This window comes from Culex quinquefasciatus, chromosome 3, assembly GCF_015732765.1.
Source record: "Culex quinquefasciatus strain JHB chromosome 3, VPISU_Cqui_1.0_pri_paternal, whole genome shotgun sequence".
Taxonomy (NCBI): domain Eukaryota; kingdom Metazoa; phylum Arthropoda; class Insecta; order Diptera; family Culicidae; genus Culex; species Culex quinquefasciatus.
In genome coordinates this window covers 123,868,387-123,896,145 of record NC_051863.1, presented here as the reverse complement: position 1 = coordinate 123,896,145, position 27,759 = coordinate 123,868,387, and the positions used below count along the sequence as shown (strand labels likewise).

Genomic DNA, 27,759 nt, shown 5'->3' with positions numbered 1-27,759 from the left:
CGAAATAGCTTCAACCCAAAACGAGCATCATTAGCCTCTATTATCAAATTACCTATAATTTTGTCATCACCTGTCAAACCGTTTACGTTGGACGTCAATTAAATTAGTGTAAAATTAACATTTCAACGCCAAATCTATTCCCCCCATCCAGCCCAAGGGAGACAAAGGTGACCGCGGAATGGACGGCCGGGACGGTCAGCCGGGACCACCTGGGCTACCGGCGGCATCCGGCGAGGGCGTGCAGTACATTCCGATGCCAGGTCCTCCGGGACCCCCTGGACCACCAGGACCACCCGGGCTGTCCCTCGTCGGCGAAAAAGGCGAACCAGGCATGGACTCGCGCAGTCCGTTCTACAACGATCCGAACTACGGGGGACGACAAGGTGAGTTTTCGATTTTCATAAAATTATTCATTACGGAATGTCACTGTTGTCATTACATTTGTTACTTGTTTTAACTTTTGTTTTCTTTTCGAACGACATACAATTTAAAAGTAGTCACCATTTCCATTCATTAGCCATTTCTCAAAAGTCCTTGTTAAAAGATACCCAAACGAAAAAAACACATGCCCTCTGTGTATTCCCCAGGAGGTCGCTCCAGCTTAGATGAACTAAAAGCACTTAGAGAACTAAAGCATCACAAGGACTATCAAGATAGTACACCCGGTAAACTATGTTTGCTTCTTCAGTTTGAAGTTTCTTCCCACTAGTGCTCGTATGCTTGTGATTTATGTTAACTCTTCGTCGCTTATGTGCTATCTTATGACACGTCGCTGTAAAAATATAGCACACAAGTGACGTATTATCAACCGTGTAGAATGGTGACGGGACTGTTAGGGTTTGTTAAATGTGTTTTATTTTTTATCTAATTTGTGGAGGTGGAGTAGTAAAAGTTAACATACTGAAATAAACAATAACAAATTGCATGTAATTTAACTTGTATTCAGCAGTGAAATAGAAAAAAAACACGATTTTACATATTTGTACTGAGTAAAGATTTGGTTTATTTCTGGACCAACATTTGAATGGGGCGATACGACATTGCTCTTACGGCCTTTCATTACACGCGTTTATGTGGGACGAAAAGCCGTAAGAGCAATATCGTATCGCCCCTTTCAAATGTTGCTCCAGATTTGCCGAAAGAAATAACGCTTTGTCAAAATTTAAAAAAAAAATCAATATAAAATACTATTACTGAACAACGTTTTAATGGTTTCGGTTAGTGAAAACATCTTAATTATAAATATACTTCTCAATTTTTATTTAAAAAAAACAATAATATTATATTTTTTATTATTAACAATAAAATTATCGTCGGGATTTAATTCAACCCTATCCTGTTAAATTTTTGATGCTTTCATTAAGAATATTTTTATTGAAAATGTAGTAAGTTTCAATTTGTTTACAAAATACGGCGTATTTTCTGGGCATAAAAAAAATAAAAAAATAAAAAAAAATAATGGTCATCGTTACTTTCAAATGTGTCTTATAGGAAATTTTCTCAGCTTTCCAATGCTTCTAAGAGTGAAATGTTTCATCGGGAAATTTCTGAGATATCTCAATTTTAATTAACTTGTTTTAAAATCCCTAATCATTTATTGGAAGCTTTTAAATAACAGTCCAGGAAACTTGTCAAATAATGTGTTTCTTGTGTCATTTACTCATCAAAATGTGCAAAGATAAGACAATAAACAACTTTGTAGAAGGATGCAAACCGCTAAACATTTTGAAAATGAAGTTTTAACAGAATTTTTTAATATATGGGATTTATTCAGAAATTAAATCATAAAACCGCATTAAAATATCATTTTCACAAGAACAAATAGATTATTACATAATTGTTGTGTACAAATAACACCGGTCTGCTCTGATTCAGCTTGGAATTAGCTGCTACAACCGAAATTTTTACAGGTTTGAGATTGATAGGGTATTACAAGATTTTTATGAATAAATATCATATTTCCTTAATCAAACATTAACCAATTGCATGGACACAAAACATGTTTAATACTCGAAATTTAACTGCAAACTACTGTTGCAGGCTTTAGGAGAAATACTTTTCATTAGTATGAAATGATTGTTTTAGGTTTTTGTATCAAATGATCAAGGAATTACCAATATTTTAGAAGTTTATAAGACTCTCATCTTAAATCTCATCTCTAAAAAAAATTCTTGATTATTGTTCAAATAGTTTCGAAAAGATTTTTATTTGATTTGTTTTTGTTAAAATAATATTTAAAAAAATTTGTGACAGTGTTTTCAGCATTCTGAATTGGAAGACTCGAGTTTTATTGCTACTTTTAAGTGCATTTTCAACAGAAAATATTTTATAAAATTTTATTATCTTTATTATATACTCATGAAAATATGACTTTTGAAGCTTGCAACAGTAATTTGTAGTACATTTTTGATTTTAAATCATATTTGTATTTATGTTCCTGGTTAATGTTTGCTTAAGAAAATATCAAATTTATTCATTAAAATTTATTAATACCATTAACAATCACAAACCTGCCAAAGTTTCGGTTGAAAAAGATAAATCAGAGTAGACACGTGATATTTGTACGCAAAAAATTTATTAATCTAATTATTCTTGCAAAAAATATATTTATACACTGTTTTATGATTTTAATTTCTGAAAAAAACATAATTTTCAAAATGTTTAGTGGTTTGCAACCTTCTACAAAGTTGTTTCTTGCCTTATTTTGCACATTTCAATGAGTAAATGACACTTGAAACACATCATTTGATAAGTTTTCTGAACTGGTAGCACAAAATTTCCAATAAATAATAAAGGAATTTAAACGAAATTAAACCAAAAAATATAAAATAGAGATTTCTCAGAAATTTCTCGATGAATCATTTCGCTCTTAGAAGCATTGAAAAGCTGAGAAAATTTCCTATAAGACGCATTTGAAAGTAGCGATGACTATTTTTTCCTGAAAAGTTTGTTCTAGAAAACACTTTCGAAAGTATTGACATTTTCATAATTTTCAATATTGGTATCAAATGAAGCAAAATTTTATATGCACTTTCACTTTATGAGATTTCAATGAAACTTTGTAGACATTTTATCCTTTGCTTATGTAAGCCATGTTTGTGTATATGGAGCTAGTTTCACTCAATAATGACATTTAAGAAGGGCGTATGCGTTTTAAATATTTTTGTATTCCGTAATATAAACATAGTTGTATCTCGAAGCCGTAGCATCGTACCAAAAAGTTGTCAGAGACAAACTTGTAGGAAATTTTACGGGCATATAAATACACTGAAAGAAAAAAACACGCCACCTTCATTAGATTTTAAGTTTAAAAGTCTAATTTAAAGGTTAGCCCATGATTTTTTTTCGTTCACAATGTTTGTGAAAATAGCCTAAGATGTTACAAAAAAACTAACATAAAATGCAGGATGGAGCATTAGAGCAACTCTCCTAGAAAAATACAAAAACAATTTATTGAAACTGTTTTTTTTAAGTTCTCTAAACATCAAAATTTTCAAAGATATAATACGGGAATCGATTTTTCAGACAATTTTACCTAAAAGTCTTCATATCGACCAATGTCTTAAGTCAAATCCTTGTGAAGTTACATCAGCTTTAAAAATAAAAATGTTGAAAAAAATGGTTTCTTGATGGTTTTTGACATTTTCAATAAGACAGACTTGATTTTTCAGTCTCGTAAATATTTTTACCGGAAAGCTTGTTCGATTTCCCATAAGATTGTCTTTGACCACTTTTCGAAATAACTCGTTTTTTGATGATTTAAGCTAATTTACTATCATCCACTGAACTACACTGAGATAAAACCACTTAGGTATTTTAAAAATTATAAAATTTAAAGTTGGTGCATTCTCTTCTGAAATATTGGCATTGAGTGTTGTTTGAATGACAATGTTTCATGATAAAAAGACACATCTTCTATGTTTTTATACGATTTTATAGGAAAATAAATAGTTATGTAATCTGAATGATTTTTTAAAATCACCTTTCCCTCATCTTTATTATTTAAATATACAAAATTTGAGTAGTTCAAAAAGAAACCAGTTGCAGCTGATCTATTTGCAATAATCTCAGCCGTTTGTACTTTTGGGTTCATAACTCAGTTTCAACTTTACTATTTTTTGCCGTTTTTACTATTGTTTGGCCAACATTTTTGAAATACATTTTCCAAGTAATAATTATAATAAATGGCAATATTAGTATTTCAAAATAAAGCATATTTCCTTACCTGCATTTTTTTTTTTTTTTTGATTGCACGTATATAGGGTATTCAAATAAGCTAATCCGTTAACTCAATGTCTCGGGTTTGTTAATATTGGAATGTTTTTAAAATCGTCAACATTTTTCTCAATTTTGTTGTAAATGTTTTTAAAATCAACAACATTAATGTTCAAAATCGGAAAAAAAGTGCTGAATATTTTGAAAATATTTTACAAATTGCTGTAACAACAACAACAACAACATTGAGTTACCGGATTAGCTTACAGGATTTCTATCCGTGTGTAACTTAATGCATTTCATTATTCAAAAAAATACTCACAGTAGAGGTGGCAGAATCCGTTATCACGCTTCTTTGCGCAAATGCACATAAAACATTTTCCATCATCACTGAGTGCAGTTTTTATTCCCCAACCTAGCACATTTTTTTTCCTGCAATAACTGATCACAACTAAATCTGCTCTCTTATTCTATTTTTTTTCTCTTCGTTTTCGCGGCTCCTCAATCCATAGGCCCTCCAGGACCACCAGGACCTCCAGGACGGATCATTCACGACGACGATCTGCCGTACGGTTTCAGCAACAACAACAACGTGCGAATCGTGCCGGGGGCCGTCACCTTCCAGAACACCGAACTCATGTCCAAGGTATTGCATTTTTTGGGAATATTTCTTCAAAGAAACTACGCTGGAAAAGTCACTTATAATGAGAATATACTCAAGAATTTCCTAATTTAAAAATTCAATAATGGCTCATTTCACCCTAATGACCCCCCACAACCTCCTGAGACCGAGAGGGGAGCAGACCCCGAAAATATTTGGAAATCTCCAAAATCACGATCCGGTGGTAAATGAACATAAATTATTTATCCTTCAAGATACCTGCTCTTCGAGAAAAAATCCCCTCAACATCATTACCCCCTTGCAGCAAGAAAAAAAAGAGGCAAAAGGATTGCGTGGACGTGAGGAAACCCCATCTTACTTCTCCGTTCCGCCCGTAATGATGATTACAGAAGTGCGCCACATGGCTCGGGCTGGCAGCACAGGTCGTAAGACCCTTCTAGGGCAAATAGACAGAAAGCATCAGGTAGATCAAACCCACAAAAGAGCAGAGCAAACATTTGTACCCACAAATAACACCGAGAATTATTTTCCCATCATTTCCCCGGTGATGGCTTTTCCGTGAGATCTGAGGAAATTGTGGTATAGCAGGAGTATGGTTCTGTTGCTCCGATGGGCGGTTCCTATACAGTTCTGAAGATGAAGATTAAAATATTATATAAATTGTTTGTCAAAAACAGCAACTGCCCAAATTTTAATATTTTTTTAATTTTTTTTTTTTAACAAAAACACTAAGAAAGCATAACGCCGACAAAATGTGAAAACATTGCACGATGTCGAAGCATCTTTTCGCATATCTGGCGGAACTAAAGAAGACAGAGGGCAAGATCAGGCAATACAACTTCAAAGATGCTATGCCCTGATGCCCGTATGAGAAGACTACTATCTAGAGGTAGAATTGTGCGATACTTCAGCTCGACTACTGACGAGTCTTCCGAGTGAGAAAAAGGTAGACAAAAGTTGTAGTTATAGATGTCGAAGCATCTTCTCGCATATCTGGCGCAATCAAGAGAAGGTTGTAGAATTATTTTTGGGTCAAATTCAAAATAATTGGATAATTAATCGCTTCACTCTAATTAAATTTGAAGTTTGAACGAGAAAAGGTAAAAATCATTCTGAAATGTTTATTTTCATCCATTTTAACCCATTAAAAGATAAAAGTAAAAAAAATCTTCGATCAAGTTCATTTCCAAGGAAATAAGATGTCACCAAACAAAAGCAGTTTCTTTATTTTTATTTACTTTATTTGAATGGATGGATGGTACTAAACATTTTTATGCATGTTTCTATTGTGAAATTGTCTCAGAAACACGAATGCGATAAAATTATCACCAGAAAATGGGATCTAAGCAGCCATGCCAGATATACAGGCTGTATTATACAGCTTCGGGTCGAATTGAGTTGGTATCTGAATAGATTTTTTTTTCATTTGAGTTTGAAAATTGTGCTATTTTTTACTGAAATGTCAATAAATCTCTTTAGACTTAATCAATTGGGATGCTTCACCCCGTATTTTGTTGCATTTTTAAGCCCTTTTAGATTCAGATGCCAGTTTATATATACAAAAACCCCTGAAAATTTTAAGCCATATTGGTGAGGTCCAAACGACGTCCCATACAAAGGACTGAACTCGCTCTTAAGGTGAGGAGATGAAATCAAAATCAAGTTAAAAATTGGAATTTTGAGTTCTAAGTACAACATTTTTCGCAATTCCGTAATGAAATTTTAAGTCAATTGTCTATGTGTTTAGTCAATTCACCGGTAAAATCAAAACAATATTGAAAAGTATGATTTTTCGACACAGGTGCTGAAAAGTTAAACCCATTTTAGTGCTGAAAAGTAGAACTCTGGAGTTTTTTTTTTTTTTTTTGAAAAGGTTCAACAAATCAAATTTTCAGTTTTTGCCTTTTGGCTGTTTTTTAATACCCCTGACTCAAGGCGGTTTCGAAAACACCCAAAAAGCAAAAACTGGAAATTTGGTTTATTGGACCTTTTCAAAAAAAACTCCAGAACTTTTCAGCACTTGTATCGAAAAGTATTATTTTTGATTCCTTTAATTTTAGTAGAGATCGTTTTAAACCGATCTTTTAAACAGATTTTTAATAGCAGTTATCATAATTACCCATCTTATCTTTTGTATATATTATAGTGAAAATGTTAACAACAGAAGTAGAATAATCCTGAAAATTAATTCGAAAGTGACATTTAAGATTAAAAAAATGAATTTTTCTGAGCAATTTAATTATCTTTGTTTCTAGTGTCGAATTTTTTATTACTGTTTCTAGTATTCTTGTCCGAAAATACAGAAAGAGATATTTATAAACATTTATTTGTAAATTACAAAGAATTGTATTTTTTTGCAATTCCGTCGTAAAACTTCTTACTTTTTCTGTCATTTTCATTTTTTATGCAAAAATAATGGTTTCTAAAGCTTTCTTAATACGTTTTTTTGTCCTGATTTGGCCGAGATGTTGATGCTTAAGGAAAAAATATAAAATACGATATATTTTTCAGATTCAAAATCATGTTAATATACCGTAAACCGGAGTTGCACTGATATCCGGGGAGACTTTAGTTTAAGATATTTCTGCAAAAGGAAAAATTAAATTAAATTCGTACGGAATATGGAAACATACTGACCTTGGTAGAGAAGTATTTTTTTATTTCAACAATTAAGAGACAAATTCATAATAAATCCACTAGAAAAGTCCGCAAACTTCTGCACCGATCAGCATATTCCAACTACTCGCAGACACTTTGCCCATCCAACTCATTGACACAGATTGTCATCATGAATTTTTCACACCCTTCGTTTCCAGTCAATCCTAGCCATCTTTCCCGGATGCTTATCACCTCGACTATTTTCGCTCCATGCACTAAGCACTGCATTGGCCATCATGCTCTCCACCAACGTCGGTATGACCCGGGTCCATTTACTGTCCTGCCATTGGAAGAAAGTGTCAACCCATATCGGAGGTCAAACCCCTGCCCAGTGCAAACATATAAATAAGAGAACCTTATCATGAATAATAAATGTACAGTTTTTCCGCCACCACAATCTGCCACTTAGAACCATAGCTAACCCGGAAAAGCAACGGAGAAGGAGGAAACTTGTGTTTGAAGGGGTTAAGGGGGGATCCTGTCTTGAAAATCCTACATCCATTGGCTTCCTGACTCGATTCCGTCCCTCTCCCCACGGAACTAGTTTTACCGACCTTTGGACAGGCAGTGACACAATTTTGCTTTGCTTGACTTGGCACCGTCCGTTCTGATGTCCTGCGATGCAACTCTATCTTTGAAGGTACACTCAGTTGAAGGATGAGAAACATTGCTTGTCACTGTTCAAATTTTAAACTTCTTCAAAATTACATTTATCTGATCCGTTACTAACTCCAGAACATCGATAAATCTATACTTATTCACAAGTGGTAGCAAATAATATTTTCATTATGAAAAAAAAGTCCCTGGGCTTCACCTTTATTTTTATTGCAACTGACTTTTAAAAAAGGAAAAGAAGACTGCCATCGTGCTTCAACACCAACATCGTTGTTTGCCAATTCTCGGGTCTCGAAGCTCCCAGTCTGTCACTATCTCTCAGGGGGTTCGGAGGTATTGCGTGCGGTACCGTTTCCGTTTTCCGGGAGAAAAAAAAAACCCCGTTCCAGCCCTTTCTGGTCGTTCCACTTTTCTCACCGTTCTTGTTTTTCTTCCTCTTCTTTTATTTCCTTCTAATTTATTTGCACAGATGTCTTCTACGAGTCCCGTCGGAACGCTCGCCTACATAATTGACGAGGAAGCACTGCTGGTACGAGTGAATAAAGGCTGGCAATACATCGCAGTAAGTATTCCGAGAGTACCCCGGGCTTCCCTTGAATTCCCGCAGTCCTTTGGGCAGGAGCAATAACACTTATTGCCATGCTGAATTCACTTCTCGGGCAAATATATCTAACACTTGCCGGTAAAAGATTGAAGATCACTGCCGCAATGATGTTTGGAGTTAGGAATGTGGTATTCTGGGATGTTGCTTGAATTTGACGGTTACTGCACCATACGAAAGATAACATGAAGAAAAGTTGACAAAATAATAGTCAATAAAATCTTTTTTTGTGTGTTTTGTAGTGTATTGTGTTGCAAATGAGTGATAAAAAAACTATCAATAGATTATCTCTGCACCAAAAATATCCGAGAGTATAGTGGCCGTCACTATAGCTTGTGAGATCTCTTCTTGTGTCTCGTGATTCCCAGCGATGTCATTCTCTCTCTATCACTCTTCCTCTTTTCCTCGACTATGCGCTCTCACCGCTGAGTCTCTCAATCTCTCCAAAAACTGCAATGAGAGAACGCGAGATGGCGATTAGGAGCCGACCACGCATGACGTCCCGTCAAAGTGCGTTTGCGAAATTGGTTTTGTGGCGGCTTTTGTGGTTAAACGCTTTTGCGGTAGGATGATCGTGGAAGCGGGAATGAGAGAGAAAAGGAAAATGTCAATCGCGAGTGGGTAAACACGAAAACGTGTTCGGCTATGTTCGGCGCTGAGAGTTTCAATGAAGAGAGAAGAGCAGTTGTATTTGAGGCATGAATATTCAGGCGGGATAATTGTAGTTGCTGAGAGCTGATATTTTGATATTTTAACAACCCTGCTCGTGATGTTTATAAGCAAACCCCTTATGTCTATATATCAAAATTTTTGTAATTGTCTGCTCTACAACTTTGTAGAACATTGTTACACTTTAAAACATAACCCTGCAAATTTAGAAAAAAACACGAAATTTTAAAATGAAAAATTTTGTTCTAAATGAAAAAATGACCCTTCTGGGACAATGTAGATTCGAAAAGTACATTAAATTTCCCATAAAATGACATGTTCCAAAATTTTTAACAGTCGAGTAACAGAAAATGGGAGAATTTTTTAAACTTTTTTAGTGTTTTTTTCGATGAAAAATTCGTTTTTTCGAAATTCTGGGTACGCCATAAAATCGGGCGTCTAATTTTACATAAAATTCCCTTTGACACCAAATTTCTATCTCATCACCGTATCAGGCTACAAATTATTTAAAAACACCTCTTTTTTCGCATGTTCAAAAATGGAAGGGGTCGTACCGCCCCTCCGTCACGAGATATCAAAAAACGGACCTCGGATTTGTGATCAGGGACAAAAGTTACCCCTTAGGACAAAGTTTCACGCAAATCGAAGAGGGGTGGGTGCAACTGCTGTGTGAGTTGGCGGAGAATGACCCATTTGTATTGATGAGAACTGGGGAATAAACGTTTTGGCGATTTAAGATTTATTTTTGCTATACAAAGACTCAATTTACCAAAATTCATATTTTTCCTTTTCTTTTATATGATTCCAAAATTTTAAAAATATATGTTATTGAATTGATCAGAAAATTTTACAAATGTTTCTGAGATATTGGTAAAACGCTGTTTTAATGTGATATCAAAACTTAAATTTTCTTTTTTTTTTTCTTTTATTCGCTGCAACCAGAAGTCCAACCTTCAATGTTTCTTATGCAATTTTATTATAAATTTTCTCCACATTTCTAAAAAAAAATATTTTTAAGAATGGCCATTCAAGGAAGGACACTATTTTTAAACATCGAAAAATTTACATTTTTCAGTTAAAATTAAACTTTAAATCGCTGTAACTCGGAATCGATTCATTTTATCAAATTAAACACTGTGTCGTATTATGCGATAGCAAATATGATTTGAAATTAAAAACTGATTTAAAAAAAAGTTTTTGTTGAATTAGTATTTTCCCAAAATAACCTAAAAAATCATAACTCGAGGGCAAATGTTTTGACCATACATTTATGTGGCTCAATAGTTGCGGTCCTCTAATAGTTTTTTGTCCTCTTAGGCCATTGCAAATATTCTTTGAAGTTTATCACCACCCTCCCCCCCCCCTTCCCTTCAAAATCGGTCCGAAAAATCATATGACAAAAAAATATTTTTTTAAAAAGAAACTTCAAAATTTTAATGGAAAAAGAATTTTAATGAACTGAAATAATTTGAAATGCATTTTCCTGCGTTTAAAGTCATATTTAACATGTTTGAGAACGATCAACTATATTTATTTTTTTGTAAAGCCAAAAAGTTTTTTTTTTCGACAAAAAAATATTTGGCCAATGCTTTGATATTTTCTAAACTAAAGCTTGCAAAACATCTGGGCAGGTGTAAAATGCATTTTAAAACTTTTTTTTATCCAAATGTTCAAAGCATGGCCTGTAATTTCAATTTTTAGTTTATGTCAAATGAAAAAGTATGAAAAATACATCTGTAGAAATTGGCCAATTTTATAAAGAATTGCACATAAAAGAAAGCTGAAAATTTCCAAGGCAAAATAAAAATTCAGCACAATTGATCTTTTCTGTGATTGTTTGAAATTGTAAAACAAAGCCATAATTAATTGATTGGTTGTTACTGAGAGAGTTTTCGTTGAAAACAAACAATGCCATTCAAAAATCAAAAAATGATGCACAACAAATCATGCAAACAATGCCAAAATTAACAAGTCCGAAACAAAACTCCGTTACTCTTCAACTATTATACTGTTCCGCAACAATCCGGCCTACAGCTCCACCTAATGACCATTTTTACGAACCAATTTGTGTTCATTTCCTTCTTCGCGAAGCGAGCAGTTTGTGCGCACCAAGCAGCTAAAAATAATAAAACTGCAGGAAACACACACATTTATTATGGAAAATATCACCCTTTTGTGTTTACCATCGGAACACGTGGGCGGTGTTCTTTCAAGAGTTCTCGTCCTCGTCCGGAGCGCATTAAATCATAAACGAAAGGGAAGGGAAATTCCACTTCCATTCTCCTTGCAAATGCATTATTCTTTCACTCTGTGAGAGTTGATGTTATCCCACTCGAGTGGGCGTTTTCGTGTGTTTTATGCTGCAGCAGCATATACATTACAATTGTTCAAGTGGTCGGAAAATTACCCACAATAAAAAGGAATTGTTTTCCGTGTGCCATGCGGGGGGGTTGGAATTGTTGTTGTTTTTTTTTCTGTAGTTTGAGTAGTGATGCTTTCTTTTGTATAAAATTCTGAGCTGATGGTACTTGCAATGGTGATAGTAGCTTTATCTTGAACTTTTGAAAGACGATATGTATTTACCAAAAAAAAATGAATTAATTTCCTCATATTTAAAATTTTATAAATTCTTGCCAAAAATAAAATTAAAAAAAAGGTAACAAATTTTCCCACAAAAAAGCACTAATTTAACCCAACCCGAAAGAGCCCTGATTGAAAACAGTTCAACTCAAGCGGATTTATTTGGCCCGCACTCTTTCTTTATTGTTCTTGGCTGACATCCTGGCAGCCTGAGCGTTATTTCGTTTCAGAAAGTAGTTTTATGTGGGAACGAAATATTTCCACGGGTCAGTAATGCTTTCAGAGAGAAAAAAGAGAGGAAGGGAGGAGGGTCAGTAAAAGTTTGGTGCAAAACCACCACGATCAACATCGGACCAGCATCGCTACTAGCATGACCGTTCACCATCATTAAGTTTCCCCCACCTTTACCACTTCTCGTCCTGGGCTTTTCACGCAGTTGCCTGCAATTTTCCCTTCCCGCGGTTAAGCTGCGAGAAAATTTCTTTGCAAGATTTACGTTCCTCTTCCCCCGTTTGTATCGCAACCACACACCCATCGCTTCCGGTGTAGGATTCTGGGAAGCTTTTGAAATTCTATTATGAAGCTTCTGTGCATCATTGTCCGGTTTTTTTTATGAAAGTGCTGTGAGCGCTTGGCCTGTTGTGTAAGCTTTGCAAATTTCATTGTGCCCATTTTTTGGTAGCCTTTGGCTGCATAAATCATCATGAATAATTTTTATTAAATTATGTTTTTTTTTGTTGCAGTTTTTGTAGCAGAGTTTTCCATTAACTTATTTTATGTGAGATTTTTTAATTTTCGTGCTACTAACTTAATACGGTACACTTCTTACTTCTTACTTCTTACTTCTTACTTCTTACTTCTTACTTCTTACTTCTTACTTCTTACTTCTTACTTCTTACTTCTTACTTCTTACTTCTTACTTCTTACTTCTTACTTCTTACTTCTTACTTCTTACTTCTTACTTCTTACTTCTTACTTCTTACTTCTTACTTCTTACTTCTTACTTCTTACTTCTTACTTCTTACTTCTTACTTCTTACTTCTTACTTCTTACTTCTTACTTCTTACTTCTTACTTCTTACTTCTTACTTCTTACTTCTTACTTCTTACTTCTTACTTCTTACTTCTTACTTCTTACTTCTTACTTTAGAAATTCTTTACATTTTCATAAATCGACTTTTCAATGCACTTATCAATGCATGTTAAATGATCTATTCAATTTTGAGGGATGGTCTTATACAATTTTCAAAAATCTGTTTCACGAGAAAAGAATTTCTTATCGTTTTGGTGTCTTGGACAATGTTGCAGGTTATGATTAGTTTTTTTTTCAGAAAAAAGGACGTTGAAACAATCCTAATGTTTTTATTTTCATTTCAATATCTAAAAGTTGATTTAAATTATTATTTTTTATTTTCAATGTTTTTGGTAAGACTGTTGCGCTATAGTTTAGAATGATGCAAAGTCTGGTAACGGAGAAAGAAATTTTTAAAATAAAATTGCGTTTTTTTTTTTGGGAAAATCAAAAATATTTTCAAACAAATTGTCAGAATCCTTTCTAGATGTAATATGAAATTTGCAATCGGAATTTCAATTTTGGAATAAGAGGACCAACCTTTTTGGTTGGTTGTAAATCTGTAAAAGTATCAAAGGTTGTTTGAACACACCTCAACTTCTTTTTCAATCTGTTTTCAGGGCATAACGATAAATATTTTCAACTATTATCGAAACAAACTTAAGCTAAATCGTCTCTTACTCAGTTTTATCATGGAATATCTTCATGAAACTCTCAGGAGTGATTGAACATAATGTTTTTAGAGGATTTTATAAAATTAAGCTCAAATCGGGAATTTTTGTGGTACTTTTGTACCCGACCCAATCCGATTTCAATGAAACTTTTTAGACATGTTATCCTGGGCCTAATTGTACTCAAAAATGACATTTGAAAAGGGCGTAAGTTGTTTGAATATTTTTGTTTTTTTTTTAAATTTAAAAATTACTGTATCTCGAAGCCGTTGCATCATATCAAAAAGTGGTCAAAGACAAACTTGTAGGAAATTTGATGGGCTTTCTGAAAAAAATACACCGAAAGAAAATAACACGCTTATTTTATTAAAAAAAAAACAATTTTTAAGTTTAAGGTGATGTCACTATTTTTTTTCGCTCAAATTCTTTGTGAAAATAGACTAAAATGTGACAAAAAGAATCACGAAAAATGCAGGATGGTATGTCTCTCCAAAAAAAATACAAAAATCATTGACTAAAACTGTTATTTGAAAAGTGGTCTAAACGTCAAAATTTTCAAAAACCGATAGTGAGAATCAATTCCTCAGACAATTTTACATAAAAGTCTCCATATTGATCATTGTCCTATGTCCAATCCTTGTCAAGATACAGCGGTTTTAAAAATAAAAATGTTGAAAAAATAGTTGTTTTGGTGGTTTTTTGCGATTTCTATATGACAGACTTTATTTTTCAGTCTCGTAAATATTTTTACTGGAAGGTTCGTCCAATTTTCCAGTAGTTTAAAAGTCTTTGACAGCGTTTCAATTGGAAGTATGGGCTTACAGATATACAGATACAAAAATATTATATAACTTACACCCTTCTCAAATGTCATTTTTTAGTACAATTGGCTCCATATACACAAAAATGGCTTATATAGCCTAAGATAACATGTCTTAAAAGTTTCATTGAAATCGGAGAGGGTCGGGTACAAAAGTACCAGAAAAATTCCCGATTTGAGCTGGAATTTCTCTAATATGAAATTTTGTTTGTAATCCCTAAAAATTTGTTGCCAGGTATTGTTTTAATCAATATTCAGTATTTTTGCAACTAATTTATGAAGAAAAAAACACACCTGCAAAAAATATTTCCAAAAGACATAGAAAATTTCCAAACAATAAAAAGGTTTTTGATAAAAAGATTTTTGAAAAATATCGAAAATATATTGAAATAAAATTGCAAAAATTCGTTCTAATTGTAAAATGTTTCTTTTTTTTTGTGATAAATTGAACTCTTTTTAAATCAAGTCACTTTTAGATATTTTTCGAAATATGTTTAGATTTTTTTTGCGATTTAAAAATACTTTATGAAGGAAAAACACCCATATAAAAAATGTTATCGAAAAGCTGTAAAAATATCTCAGAATTTTCCACTGTAGAAATTATACTAGGACTGATAGTGGTTGAGGTGCAGCTCCAGTTGTGTGAAAAATGAGTGTCATCAAATGGAGCTGTTTTTGCTTTTTTCTGCAATGTATTTCCTATGGAGCGAACTGTCAAAACTGCTCGACGGCGGGTAATCCATTGGCTATGATTTTTTAACTCACGATATCTTAGAAACAATTGGTTGATTTTTTTCGTTAAAAATTAAAACTTTTCTGAAGTTTTCTGCTCTTTCTATAAACATATTTTGATTTTATAGAGTGTGAAGTATCTTTTTAAAAAAGTTGAAAACACTTATTTTGAACATGTTCAATTGCTGGGCTGGATTTGAAAATAAAAATATATATATATTTGTGTTATTTTTTTAAATGGCTTCTTGTTGGACAAAGTTTTTAACAAAGAAAAAATGCAACTAAGTAAATTTAGGAAAACATCAAAAAATCAAATCAAATTATTCGCTCTACAGCATTGCCTTGGCGTTCTCGATTGCGAGATTCCTACTCGAAACTAGGTGTCCGAAGGCTTGATTGTTGAGGCAATTGCAAACCTCTTTTTACACCTTAGCTTCCATCCATCCCGGGATTTGAACTGACGACCTTTGGATTGTGAGTCCAACTGCCTACCAGCGACTCCACCAGGACAGGACCCAGGGAGACGACCTCTACACCTGGACTGAGCTAACGACCTAACCTTTTTTTAGGTTAGTCCGGGGCCAACATTTACTTCCCGTCCGACGGAAGGCGTGATCAGACAAATCTCGTCTCAAAATTTGCCACCGGGACCTTCTGGGATCGAACGCAGGCCGACTGGGTGAGAGGCAATCACGCTTACCCCTACACCACGGTCCCGGCTAGGAAAACATAGTGGACTTATTATTACTTTTTTAGTGTCTTTCAAAAATGACGCAGTATTTCTAGAGGAGGTTTGATGGTGTATGATAGTCAATCTTTAAAAAATTTTGCTTGGGAAAGCACAGTGCAGTGGGTGTCTAAACTCCTAAAAAAATCAACGTTATTTATGGGTGGTGCCATATTTAAAACATATTTTGATTTTAAACAGTGCCAATAAATTTATACAAATTGTGACCAAAACCAGCAGAAAAAACAGTGAATAAACGATTCAATCAATCAATACATCACAAAAAAATCATATTTTCATAGACTGATTGTCGATGAAAATCATTTTCAGTTTTAAAAAATGTGTGGTTTACTAGAAATAGATTCTGTGACGTTTGTAAAGTTCAAGCTGAAATTTAATCGTATAATTTCAAAATGATGATGATATCAAAATTCATTTTAGTTTAGTTTGACTGCACCCCGGTGGGAAGTTTGTTGGGCAGCTGTTTACAGTAATTGAAACTGTATTTGCCCTCCCGGTTTGCCGGGGTTAAATGAACTAGTTTTGCGCTTCCTCAATTACTACATCCACCGCAAGCTTAATTAAACTCGCCTTTTTGTTCCGGACAGTTAGTGTGGGTTTTTGTAATTATGTTCGCGGAAGCATGTCATGTTTGTTGGGTTTTTCTGGATTGCTTTTCTGGAGGGTGGAAACATGTTTAACATTGCATATTGTAGTAAAGTGCATGCAATTACGCATAGTTGTTGTGATACAATCTGGTGATTTTCCTAGTGATCACTCGTTTAAAGGTAGTTTTAAAAATAAAGCAAAATTAAATTGGTTGAATAGCTTCTATGTTATCGAATGAAAAAAAAGATATAAAAAATGCCATATTACATGCAAAGAATCTAAGAAGATTATTTGATTAATCCCTTAAATTTTCGCTTCGTTATAAAAAACACAATCTATCGACCGACTCCCGGTGAATATATCTTCCGTAAGCCAATCGACTCATGTCCATGAAATTGAATTGCGTAGGTGGTCATGCAGACCGGGGTAAAAATGACCTGAAGACGATACCCAAATATATTCCGTCCTAATCCTAGCCATCTCGACGATCCTCGTTTCATAGACACATAAAACTTTATGCGTCGGCCTAGTCGAATTGACACTTTTGGTATAGGGCGAGCCTATTTCAATTCCAATCGTTGCTTATTTTAGTTGGGATGGTCAAACTGTTACAAGGCAAAATTTAAAAAAAAAATCGTACCTTAAATATTCACTGACTTGACTATTGACTCATTTTCAACTTCAACAAATTGGCCAGCTCTAGCATCCAATGAGATATAAACAAACTAGGTCGAATTCAATAAAATATCTCATTCCACATGGCGAAAAAGAAGGTCCCTATTTGGATTCATAGCGATGGCACCTTCCCCCGTATCCGCATTCATGTAAAGACATTTTGCCACACCTTGACTCACGGGTGAAAAAAGAACATATATAGGACGACACTTTAGCCAAAAAGAAAGCATAGCCACATAAATCTCCACACCTCTGTGATTTCCTCGAGCGATTTTCATTTTTCAACACACACACTCTCCCACCCAAAACCAACACACGATACTCTTCGGGTTTTTGTATACGAAATCTACGGCGAAAGGTCATCCTTCGAACCTGTTACCACATGGCCTCACCCCCTCTTTCCCACCCGGCAAAAAAAGTGTCATCACGCAAAATTTATGAAAATTTTCTTCGCATTAATTTTTGCCCCGGCTATCTCCGTCCCATGAATGGAACCAACACTCTCCTGGTGTTGATCCTGAAGCTTCTCTGGGTGGGCACCACCAAGGTGGATCATTAGTAACAAAATGGCCCCCGGCGCTGGCCAACCAACGATGGCGGGGAGAGGGGTGTTGGACATAAAGGAAAAGTCGCCCTGGCTGGTCGGTCAGTAATTTATGATGGGAACGGAGAAAGGCATACAGCCAGCATAAATACGGAACTTATCGGTGGTAATTAATCTACCTGACATTTTGCCAGCAGCTGGAAAAATAACGGAAGGTTGGTAGCATTCTTGGGGAGGAAAACGTATTTGAGAAGAAGATGATGATGTTATTTTGCTTTATTGAAGCATTAATTATGGATTGACGGTTTTGTCGTTTTTCTTTTTGTTTTTTTTTTTTACAAAATTAATTACCAAAAAATATATGATACATTTTAAACTAACTGCTTTGCTTGATAATAAACAGATTTTTTTCTCTAGCCATACTTGAAACTTTTTCAATTCATTTAGAATCATATTTTTACAGACATTTCTGATGATTTTGGAACTTAAAACTTTTTTTTAAATTAGTAGAAATCTATGTTTTTAATTCCCTTAGTAAAAGATGCCATTTTACATAATTTGTTGGATCATAAAAAAATCCATATAATTTTGCAGATTATAAATACATAATGAGTATGAAAATAGATGAAAATTTGTTCCTTAAGATTCAAATTTTCTGATTGAACTCGATAATTTTGAAGGTTTTTGACAATGGCTTCAAACAATATCTCTAGGTTTATTCTCTGGAATTGTGCTATTTTTCAAAGATTTTAAATTTCAATATTGTCAAAATTAAGTGCCTTATTTCGAATCAAATGAAATTATTGAAATTGGAAAGGATAAAAAATTTCCACAAAAGTTTCGAATTCATAGTTGAAAACTGAACCATTAGTTTCAAAAAAAAAAATGGAAAAATTCGTTGAAAATTTTATGGTTCAATTTTAACTATTTTTTTGATATAATGTTAACTCAATTTATTTGAAAACAGTGGAATAACACATAAAACATGTAATTAACATATTTTTATAACAATATAACATTTTTTTCTTACACAAAATCTGCCCACAATTCCCAGATGTAATATTTGATGTTTACGTCGCGCCTTGCGACGCCCTAGACACCATTTGATTCTGCCGGGGCCGATTTTTGGGAAAAAAATGCCAAACTTTGAAGGTCTGAAACGAGCTTTATAGGATAATCCAAAGGATCTGGGGTGTGTAACCAATGATGTTGAAAATAAACGCTTCAGTGGCTAAAACGCCTCAAAAAGTGACATTTTTTTACGGCTTAAATCTCATTTAAAATTCAAATGCAAAGCGCCAGCTCCTGTTACGTCCAATCAAGCTCATATTTTGGATTTGGGCTTAGTATGCCCACCGGAACAAACTCTTGAATGCCCGCCAAAAAAGTCATTTTTGTAACATCCTATTGTATATTGAGCAATTCCATTTCAAAAGACCCTAAACCGAAAAAAAGTTCTCCGATCGGGCTCAAATTTTTTCTAAGGATCCCTTGGCAAAAATAATCAGACCAGTATTTTTTTTTTTGTTTGGCCGTTAGGGTGACCTACGCCGTGTTAGTGTGGTCCGAAAAATTGTCATTTTTGTCGATTTTTCAAAAAATCTTAACTCCCCGCCATTTTAGTTGTCCTGGACGCAAATTAAAGGTGATAAGTCTTTCTATGAAAATTAGTCTCAAGACCGAAAATTCTAGACCAACATTTGAAAAGGTCGAATGAAACGTCAAAATGCCGTTTTGACGGTGTCTGGAACAAAGAGCCTATGTTTAAATATATTTTATCGGATTCTTTGAACAATTTTATTGGTCTTATTATTTTAGCCAAGGAACCCCCTAAAAAATTTAAGCCCGATCGATAATTTTGTTTGCCTCTTTTCAAATGGAATAGCTGTATTAAAATATTTATAATATTTTATATACATACATTCTGCACCATATTTTTAAACAAAAGAGCAAAAAAAATAAAATTAAAAAATCTTGTTTGAGGATTGTTTCATTTAATGATAATAAGTTAAATGAAAAACAGAGAAAATAGTTTTTCCTTATACCATTTTTTATTTTAAAAGTCCTAATCACAACCTAAAACTTAACCTAAGGCACCAAATCGATCAGAAAACTCATCTCAAGGTACACATTTTCGAATATTCGTATGCCCATTTTGTATGACCCTTGAGGACTGATTAATCCAAATCAAAAAATAGTAAAAAACATTTTTGATATCAAAACTCCAGAAAATACTCTTTAATGATGAATTCTCTTCCAAAACATCTGACGTTCATACAAGCATACAAGAGCAGTTTTCCCAGATTTCGGTCATTCGATTTTTTTTGTATTTTTTAATCCGACTGAAACTTTTTTGTTGCCTTCGGTGTGCCCAAAGAAGCCATTTTGCATCATTAGTTTGTCCATATAATTTTCCATACAAATTTGGCAGCTGTCCATACAAAAATGATGTATGAAAATTCAAAAATCTGTATCTTTTGAAGGAATTTTTTGATCAATTTGGTGTCTTCGGCAAAGTTGTAGGCATGGATACGGACTACACTGGAAAAAAATAAAACACGGTAAAAAAAATTTGGTGATTTTTTTATTTAACTTTTTATCACTAAAACTTGATTTGCAAAAAAACACTATTTTTATTTTTTTTTATTTTTTGATATGTTTTAGAAGACATAAAATGCCAACTTTTCAGAAATAAATCAAACATTCAATATTATGTCCTTTTAAAATGTTAGTCTTGATTTGAAAATTTTGAAAATATTGTTTTCGAAAAGATCGGAAAATTTCTCAAATATTTGATATTTTAACATTGAAAATCGGACCATTAGTTGCTGAGATATCAACATTGAAAAATGGTGGGCTGTTTGGGTGAGACTTAGAAAACATAATTTTTTTCGTTTTTTTAAACCTTTGCATTGCAATATCTCAGCAACTAAAGGTCGTATCAACAAAGTCCGAATAAGCAAAATATAGAGAAGCTTTTCAAAAATATTTTTGTCAAAAGTGGGCAAACATGTGCACTAATTCAATAAAAAATGAAAAACTTCGACTATTTTCAAAAAAGTCACCTAAATATGGATTTAACTTGATAATGGTGCACTTTATCAAAATTTCACTAACGTACTTTTTGATTGCAAATTTGATTTTACATCGAAAAATGAAGTTGAAAAATTTTTGCGACCAAAATTTCGATTTTTTGAAAAAATCTATATTGATTAAAAAATTCATAACTCGGTCAATGATTTTTGCACAACCTGGAAATTTCAGAAAAGTTGGCATTTTATGTCCTCTAAAACATATAAAAAAATATAGTGTTTTTTGCAAATCAAGTTTTTGTGATAAAAAGTTAAATAAAAAATCACGAAATTTTTTTTACCGTGTATTATGTTTTTCCAGTGTAGTTCGTATCCATACCTACAACTTTGCCGAAGACACCAAATCGATCAAAAAATTCCTTCAAAAGATACAGATTTTTGAATTTTCATACATCATTTTTGTATGGACAGCCGCCAAATTTGTATGGAAAATTATATGGACAAACTAAAGATGCAAAATGGCTTCTTTGGGCATACCGAAGGCACCAAAAAAGTTTCAATCGGATTAAAAAATACAAAAATTAAAATTGAAGAAAAAAGACCTATTCCGTAGAGAATTGCTCACAAGTCTCCATACTCCAGTCTCGTACTTAATTTCGTCCCCGTCGTGCTAACTTGTCGTACGTGCATTTTGGGCCAAATTGAGTTGCAGCTCAAAATGCCTCACCTTCACAGATCCCCAAAGTTCGATTCCAATCCTGAGATATTCAATAAAAACCAAAAGCTCCGCATTTTTTGTCACTTTTCATATGAAAGAAGTTTCAATCTTGTCGGGCTATCTTGACACAGCCTGAAAATTGATGTAAGTGCGACAACTGACCAAAGGGATTTCAGGTCAGAACGCGTTTGACGCACGTACAAGTTAGACTACCGTAAACATTTGTAATTACAACTGGAGACACCAGCAACCAACTTCAACCAAACTTCGGGGCAATGCTCAGAATGGTCGACCAAGCAAAAGTTGTTTTTTATTGTTTACATTGCGTGCTCTCGTTTTTGTTTATCCAAGGTCAAACTTCAAAACGGGTGCGACATGATAGCACGACAGCGTCGATTTACAAAATTTACAAATTACATTTTCGGTAAAATATCTACAAAACTGTACTATTAGTTTCAAAAGCCAATTTTCACATTTTTCCCTGCCTCCAAAAAATGCCACCTGCCCCGAAATTGATCGCTCCTCTTCCCTCACCAATGTCATACAAAACATTCATAAATTTTCTCCATCTCTCTCTTTTCTCCCTCAACAGCTGGGCACGCTGGTCCCGATCGCCACCCCGGCCCCACCAACGACCACCGTGATGCCACCACCGCGGCCAGATCTGCAGGCGTCCAACCTGATCAACAATATCCCACAGCCCGTCGAAGGACCTTCCGTAAGTTGGCCTCCCTTCCTCCCTCCCCTTTTTTTTTTGCCTATTTTAGTACCCACTTTCTCAACATTCTCACGAGATAAATCTTTTATTACCACTTCACCCCCACCTACCCCAAACAATATCGAATAACACCTCCGTGGTCCACTCCCCCGATTTTCTCGCCGGGATAAATCCACCTCCCCCACTTGTGAATGTGCGCTTCCGGGCCTTCGGAATAAAATAAAATTTATTTCCTTCCCGAAAATTTCTTCCGGCCACAAAAACCGTTCCCCACAATCCGGAAGGGGGCTGTCCAAATTGGGGGGCCATTTTGGACCTCAATCTCTCCAGCTTCCCTCCCATCCACACAGCGAAAAAATGAATTAAGTATCCCCCACCCCAATCCTTCCCCCAATAATAAAAAAAAGACAAGACCCGGAAGCAAAGTAACGGCCCTGGACCTGGACCGTGTCCGGGATAGAGAGAGAATGCAAAATTTATGACACAAACGCTGTCATTGAAATTTATGTTTCATTTCGGGCCCAGGAATAATAATCCAATATTTATAATTTAAAACGTCTCTTCATTACTGGGGCTGGGGGGCTCTCCCATGAGGAACGTTGCAGGGAAGCAAAATTGATTGCATTTAATTTTTTGGTTTAGCAATGCTGAATATTTCAATTGTTCAATAATACAAACTTAACCAGTTATAATTATAATTTTATATAACTTTCCACCTCCTTTGGAAACTTTGGAATAGACTTTAATAATCACAGCATTTCCCTTTTTATTTCTAATCTTTCATTATCGCTCTCGAAACAACTACCCTAACCTTGATTGGTTGTAATTCCTGTGTCCCTGTGTGAACTAACACTATCATAAACTAATGGATGCTTCGTTACTCGTGATTAGTTCACGGCAACTCCAGAGTATGAATCGGTAAATAATTCTGTACCCTTGTTCTACCACCATTGAGCGACTTCTGTCTATCTATGTATTTTGCTGCATTTTCATTTGCACTTTAAAGTTTCCATTCATCATACTTCATCAGATATATTCTTCATTTTTCATTCGACACTTTTAAGTTTGATACGATGCCATAAAACTCATCCTATTTGATGTCATCATAAAGTTTGACGAATTGCACATTAAGAAGCAAAGAAGTTTCTTCAAGTAATTATACTATGATTGACATTAAAATTAGCAAAGTTTTGCCAGCGGTTTTTATCACAGACTACTCCTTTCAAAGATTCCTACGTCCTCCCACTTTGTCCGTCAACCCCGTCAATATTAATGGTCGGTTTTCAAAAGTGTCAAACTCTTGCAACCTACATCATTGTTCATTCATGCTGCTCTGCAAAACTTTAATTGATCACGACAGTAACCGACGACCCTTTCCATCCTCCCCTGGCCTCACCCAACAACCGCAGTGGTGAAAATTATGACCGTCAACTTTTTCCTCCAAACCCTCTTCCACCACCCTCAAAAGGACGCAATTGAAAAAAATAAACTTCCAAGTCCCCGCCCCTCGCTCCGTCGGTCGTTTCGTGGAACTGGAATAAAATCCCCAAATCGGACCAAATCTGACAACTGGTCAAAAAGTTTTGCTTCAGCGACACCAGCAGCAGCGGTGCCATCACGCGGGCCAAATTTCATAATTTATGATAATAAACGATAATTTTATAGCTCGGACATAATTTTCTCGGCCACCCCCAAAAGTGACTGCTGGATGGGAAAGTGTCTGGGCACGGTGGATGTGAATTTTGAAATAGTTTTAAATATTGAACACATTTTCTCAAAAGTACCAGCATCACCAAATAACCACATGTATCTTAATTATACCATGTTTAAAAAAAATAGAGCAAGTTTGAATCAACAAAACATTTCGTTGATTTGATTTCTTATGGGATAATTTTACATAGCAACCCAAAATATGATCAAAAAGCAATATTTTAACACTTTGGCTCAATTCTCAGGGCTGGTTCAGATTCATCGAACCAAATTACACGGAAAAACATAAAGTTGGACAACTTTCTAATTTCGTTAGGGCGGTTCCAAACACTTTTCCATTGAAATTTAGACATTTTCAAATGCAAATATCTCGAGTTTAAAGACAAAAATCCCTTAGACTATTTAGGTTTTATATTAGCTTCTTTTTTAACTTAAGATGGCTATAACTTAAGAACCTCAAGTCAAAATTGACTAGACAAACAATTAAAATGTTTGTTTTGTAGAGCTCTAAAAGTACCCCGAACATCACTTTACTCCAAACCTTAACCCTGAAATTGCTAAATTCAAAAAACTGATTTTTGAAGGATTGCTCAGTTGCTTTGTCTGAACTTAGTCGTAGAAGGCGTAGAATGCGAGATAAAATTTTGGTGTCTTTGACAAAGTTGCTTGGATTGGCAAGCCAAACAGCTTTCTTGAAGACAAAAAAAAACCTCAAATATTCCTGAAAAGTTAGATTTTGAAAATCACCCTAATCGCGAACCACCCTAATTTTCAACCAAACCAAAAGTTGTCCCTTTCTATTTGCAACAACTCTTCTGAAGACACCAAAACTTCATCATTTCCACTTCATTTTGCGATCTGGACCACTGTGCTGAGGTATCTCGAGATCGGCTTCCTGAGGAGGGATTTTCTAAATTTAACAAGCAGAAGAAGATGAGGACAGATGTCTAAATAATTCTGCATTTTTGATAAGTAAAATATAAAAACATCAACCTTAAGCTATTTGCAAAACCAAGCAGGTAACTTTTTTCAACCCTCTTTTTTCTAGTAGGTTTTCATGTTGGTTCAAATCTAGGTTTTTTTTTTAATTGACCTATAACTTGTGACATTATCAAAAAAAACTCTGGAAATGTCGAATGATAATCTGTCTCAAAGTTTTTCACAATACAAGTTATAGTTCATTTATAACATTAAAGACAATTGGACCAATCTGGCCAATTTGGGACTGGTTCTAGATTCTTCGGTTGAATCCTAATTTTAGCCAGCCACAGAGTTTTTAAAGATATTTATTTCATAGGAATAATTCTCCACTAGAACTGGAAATAGATTTTGTTAATATTTTTTATATGGTTCAAACTTTGTGGTGTCCTTCCCTATGGCAAAAGTAGCCATATTGTGTTTTTGGTTCACCCAAACAAGGATCCACACAATTTTGGAAGCTGTCCATACAAAAAATTGTTTTGACTTCAGTTTTTAAAGTAAAAATGCAATCGAAAAGTACCGTAAAACGGGGTGACTTTGATAGCCGGGGTGACTTTGATAGGTTTGTGATTTTTCCGCAAAATGAAGAGTACAAATAAAATACGTAAGGAATGGTTTAGAAAAATACTGACCGTGGTAGAGAAGTGTTCAAAGTACCTCAAGAAGAACTTTTCATAAATTGACAAGGTTAAAATGTTAGTTAACTATAGTTAAGAAAATGTTGATGAAAGTCATTATTTTAAACTTCCCAAAGTGTCATAATTTTCTCAATGAACATGATTTTTAATCAGAAAACGGAATGCATTTTCGGATTCTTTGGACAATTTTCCACTAGGAGAAGGTTAAATAAGTTTGTAAATAATAAATAATATGTGTTTTTGAAACACAATTAAAAAATCTCCAAATTTATAGGCAATTTCAGTTGAACAAATTTCATGTAAAATGTTAAAACTTGTGATTCGTGCTTCGAATTCAGTATAAAATGCAATATAAATCGATAATTTTACAAACAAAACTAGTTTTAACAAATTTCTGGCCAAATTCTGACTTTTTAACAATTTTATCTAAAATTTATATGTATTTTGCTAAAAAGCGTATAAACTTAGTTAAATAAATATGAACATTGATTTTTTTTTTCTTAAAAACTATATCAACTGCTTAAGTGATGGTACATTTAGCGGACAAATAAAGTTTGAACATCTTAAATATGATTTTAACAAGAAAAACTATGACTATCAAAGTCACCCCGGAATTAAAACTAAGAATTTTTAACGTAACTATTTTTCTAAACATGATTGAAAAAACTTTTTTTCCGAAATAGTGCATGGACTTTGTGTGGTCTACCCCAGTACATGTTTTAAAAATATTAATCTTGAGAAAAACCTTACCTGTTGGAAAATATTCTAAAAACAAATTGAAATCCTATCAAAGTCACCCCGGTTTACGGTACTGTACAGATTTTTTGATAAAGCGCACCGTTTTCAAACTACAGCCACTTAAAATTAAAATTTCAGTGAATTTTTTTAAATTTTTCGAAGTTCGAAAGTAGTAGCCACAATTGTCTACTCCCGAAAATATTTTCCAATAAAATTATCTAAGAGTCATTGAATATTGCCCCCTGATTGTTGAAATACAGCGAATAAAAGAAAAACAAACAAGAAAATTGAAGTTTTTTAAGCCTCATCCACACATTCCCACATTTTTTAATGACAATATCTCACCAACTAATGGTACAATTTTCAATGTTCGAAAATGAAACATTTGTGAAATTTAATGATTCTTTAGAAAAAAAAATGTTTGTCAAATTTTGGAATCAAGACTACAATTTTAAAAGAGTGTAATATTGAATGTTTGGCCCTTCTAAAATATTAGTCATGATTCCAACATTTAAAAAAAAATTTCTTAAGGATCATAACATTTCACAAATGTTTCATTTTTTAACACTGAAAATTTGATCAGTTGCGGAGATATATTGTGAAAATGTGGCAATGATGAAATTAGACTTCAAAAACTTCAATTTCTTGTTTGTTTTTCTTTTATTCGCAGCATTTCAGCAACCAGAAGTTCAATTTTCAATGTCTCTTAGTCAATTATATTGAAAATTTTCTGAACTTTTCGAAAAAATATGTAAGCGGATGGACAATCATAGACACTGTGTGTGCATGTCTGTGTGCAACCAACCAAACGGAACCACGCGGTTAGTTCTTACAAATTGAGTTGTTTCCATGAATTTTAAAGATGTTTCATTCTATACTTGCAAATATCTCGCATAGGCATTTGGATGGTGTTAGCTCTGCCGAGCTCCGGTGAATCAGTTCTACGCAGGCCAGCCGTGCGCGTGATATTTTAACTTGAATCGATAAGCCCCGCGCTAAAGAACGTTTGCACCAATCGGATTCAAACGTTATTTAGAGCTTCCGAACCTTTTTCAAATGGACCAAGACCCATCGCGTATATAGTTTTATTAGTAACAGTATTCCTGATTCCAGTCATAGCTCACCAAGCCGTGATGACATAATGATTTGCAGTTTTGCTTTCCAATACAAAGGACGGGAGATCGAACCTCGGCTCGCGAGCGACTTGGATTTTTCGATCATGTTCAGAGTTTCAAGTATTTATATTTCCTTAACTATCTCGTTGGGAGCAGAAAGGAATCGAACCCAGGATCCCTTGCTTATAAAGCGAACACCGTAAACAATCTACCACGGCCGCTCCTAAAAAAATGGACAATCATGGCCACTATTTAAAAAAAATCGAAAACGGTGCAATTTATCAAAAAATCATTAAAGTT

At 34.2% G+C, this 27,759-nt stretch overlaps 1 protein-coding gene across 13 annotated transcripts in view; it reads left to right on the top strand.

The window, feature by feature from the left end:
* LOC6053082 (collagen alpha-1(XVIII) chain) overlaps window positions 1-27,759 on the top strand; it is a 590,709-nt gene that overhangs the window by 512,077 nt on the left and 50,873 nt on the right. For 6 of the 13 annotated variants that reach the window (XM_038260484.1, XM_038260480.1, XM_038260482.1 and 3 more), the window contains 6 exons: window positions 152-383; window positions 588-665; window positions 4,728-4,861; window positions 8,580-8,672; window positions 22,152-22,277; window positions 23,169-23,195. In XM_038260484.1, the coding sequence (XP_038116412.1) occupies window positions 152-383; window positions 588-665; window positions 4,728-4,861; window positions 8,580-8,672; window positions 22,152-22,277; window positions 23,169-23,195 (690 nt within the window). The remainder of the gene's footprint in view (window positions 1-151; window positions 384-587; window positions 666-4,727; window positions 4,862-8,579; window positions 8,673-22,151; window positions 22,278-23,168; window positions 23,196-27,759) is intronic. The other 7 variants (XM_038260490.1, XM_038260483.1, XM_038260481.1 and 4 more) reach the window with 3 other exon arrangements.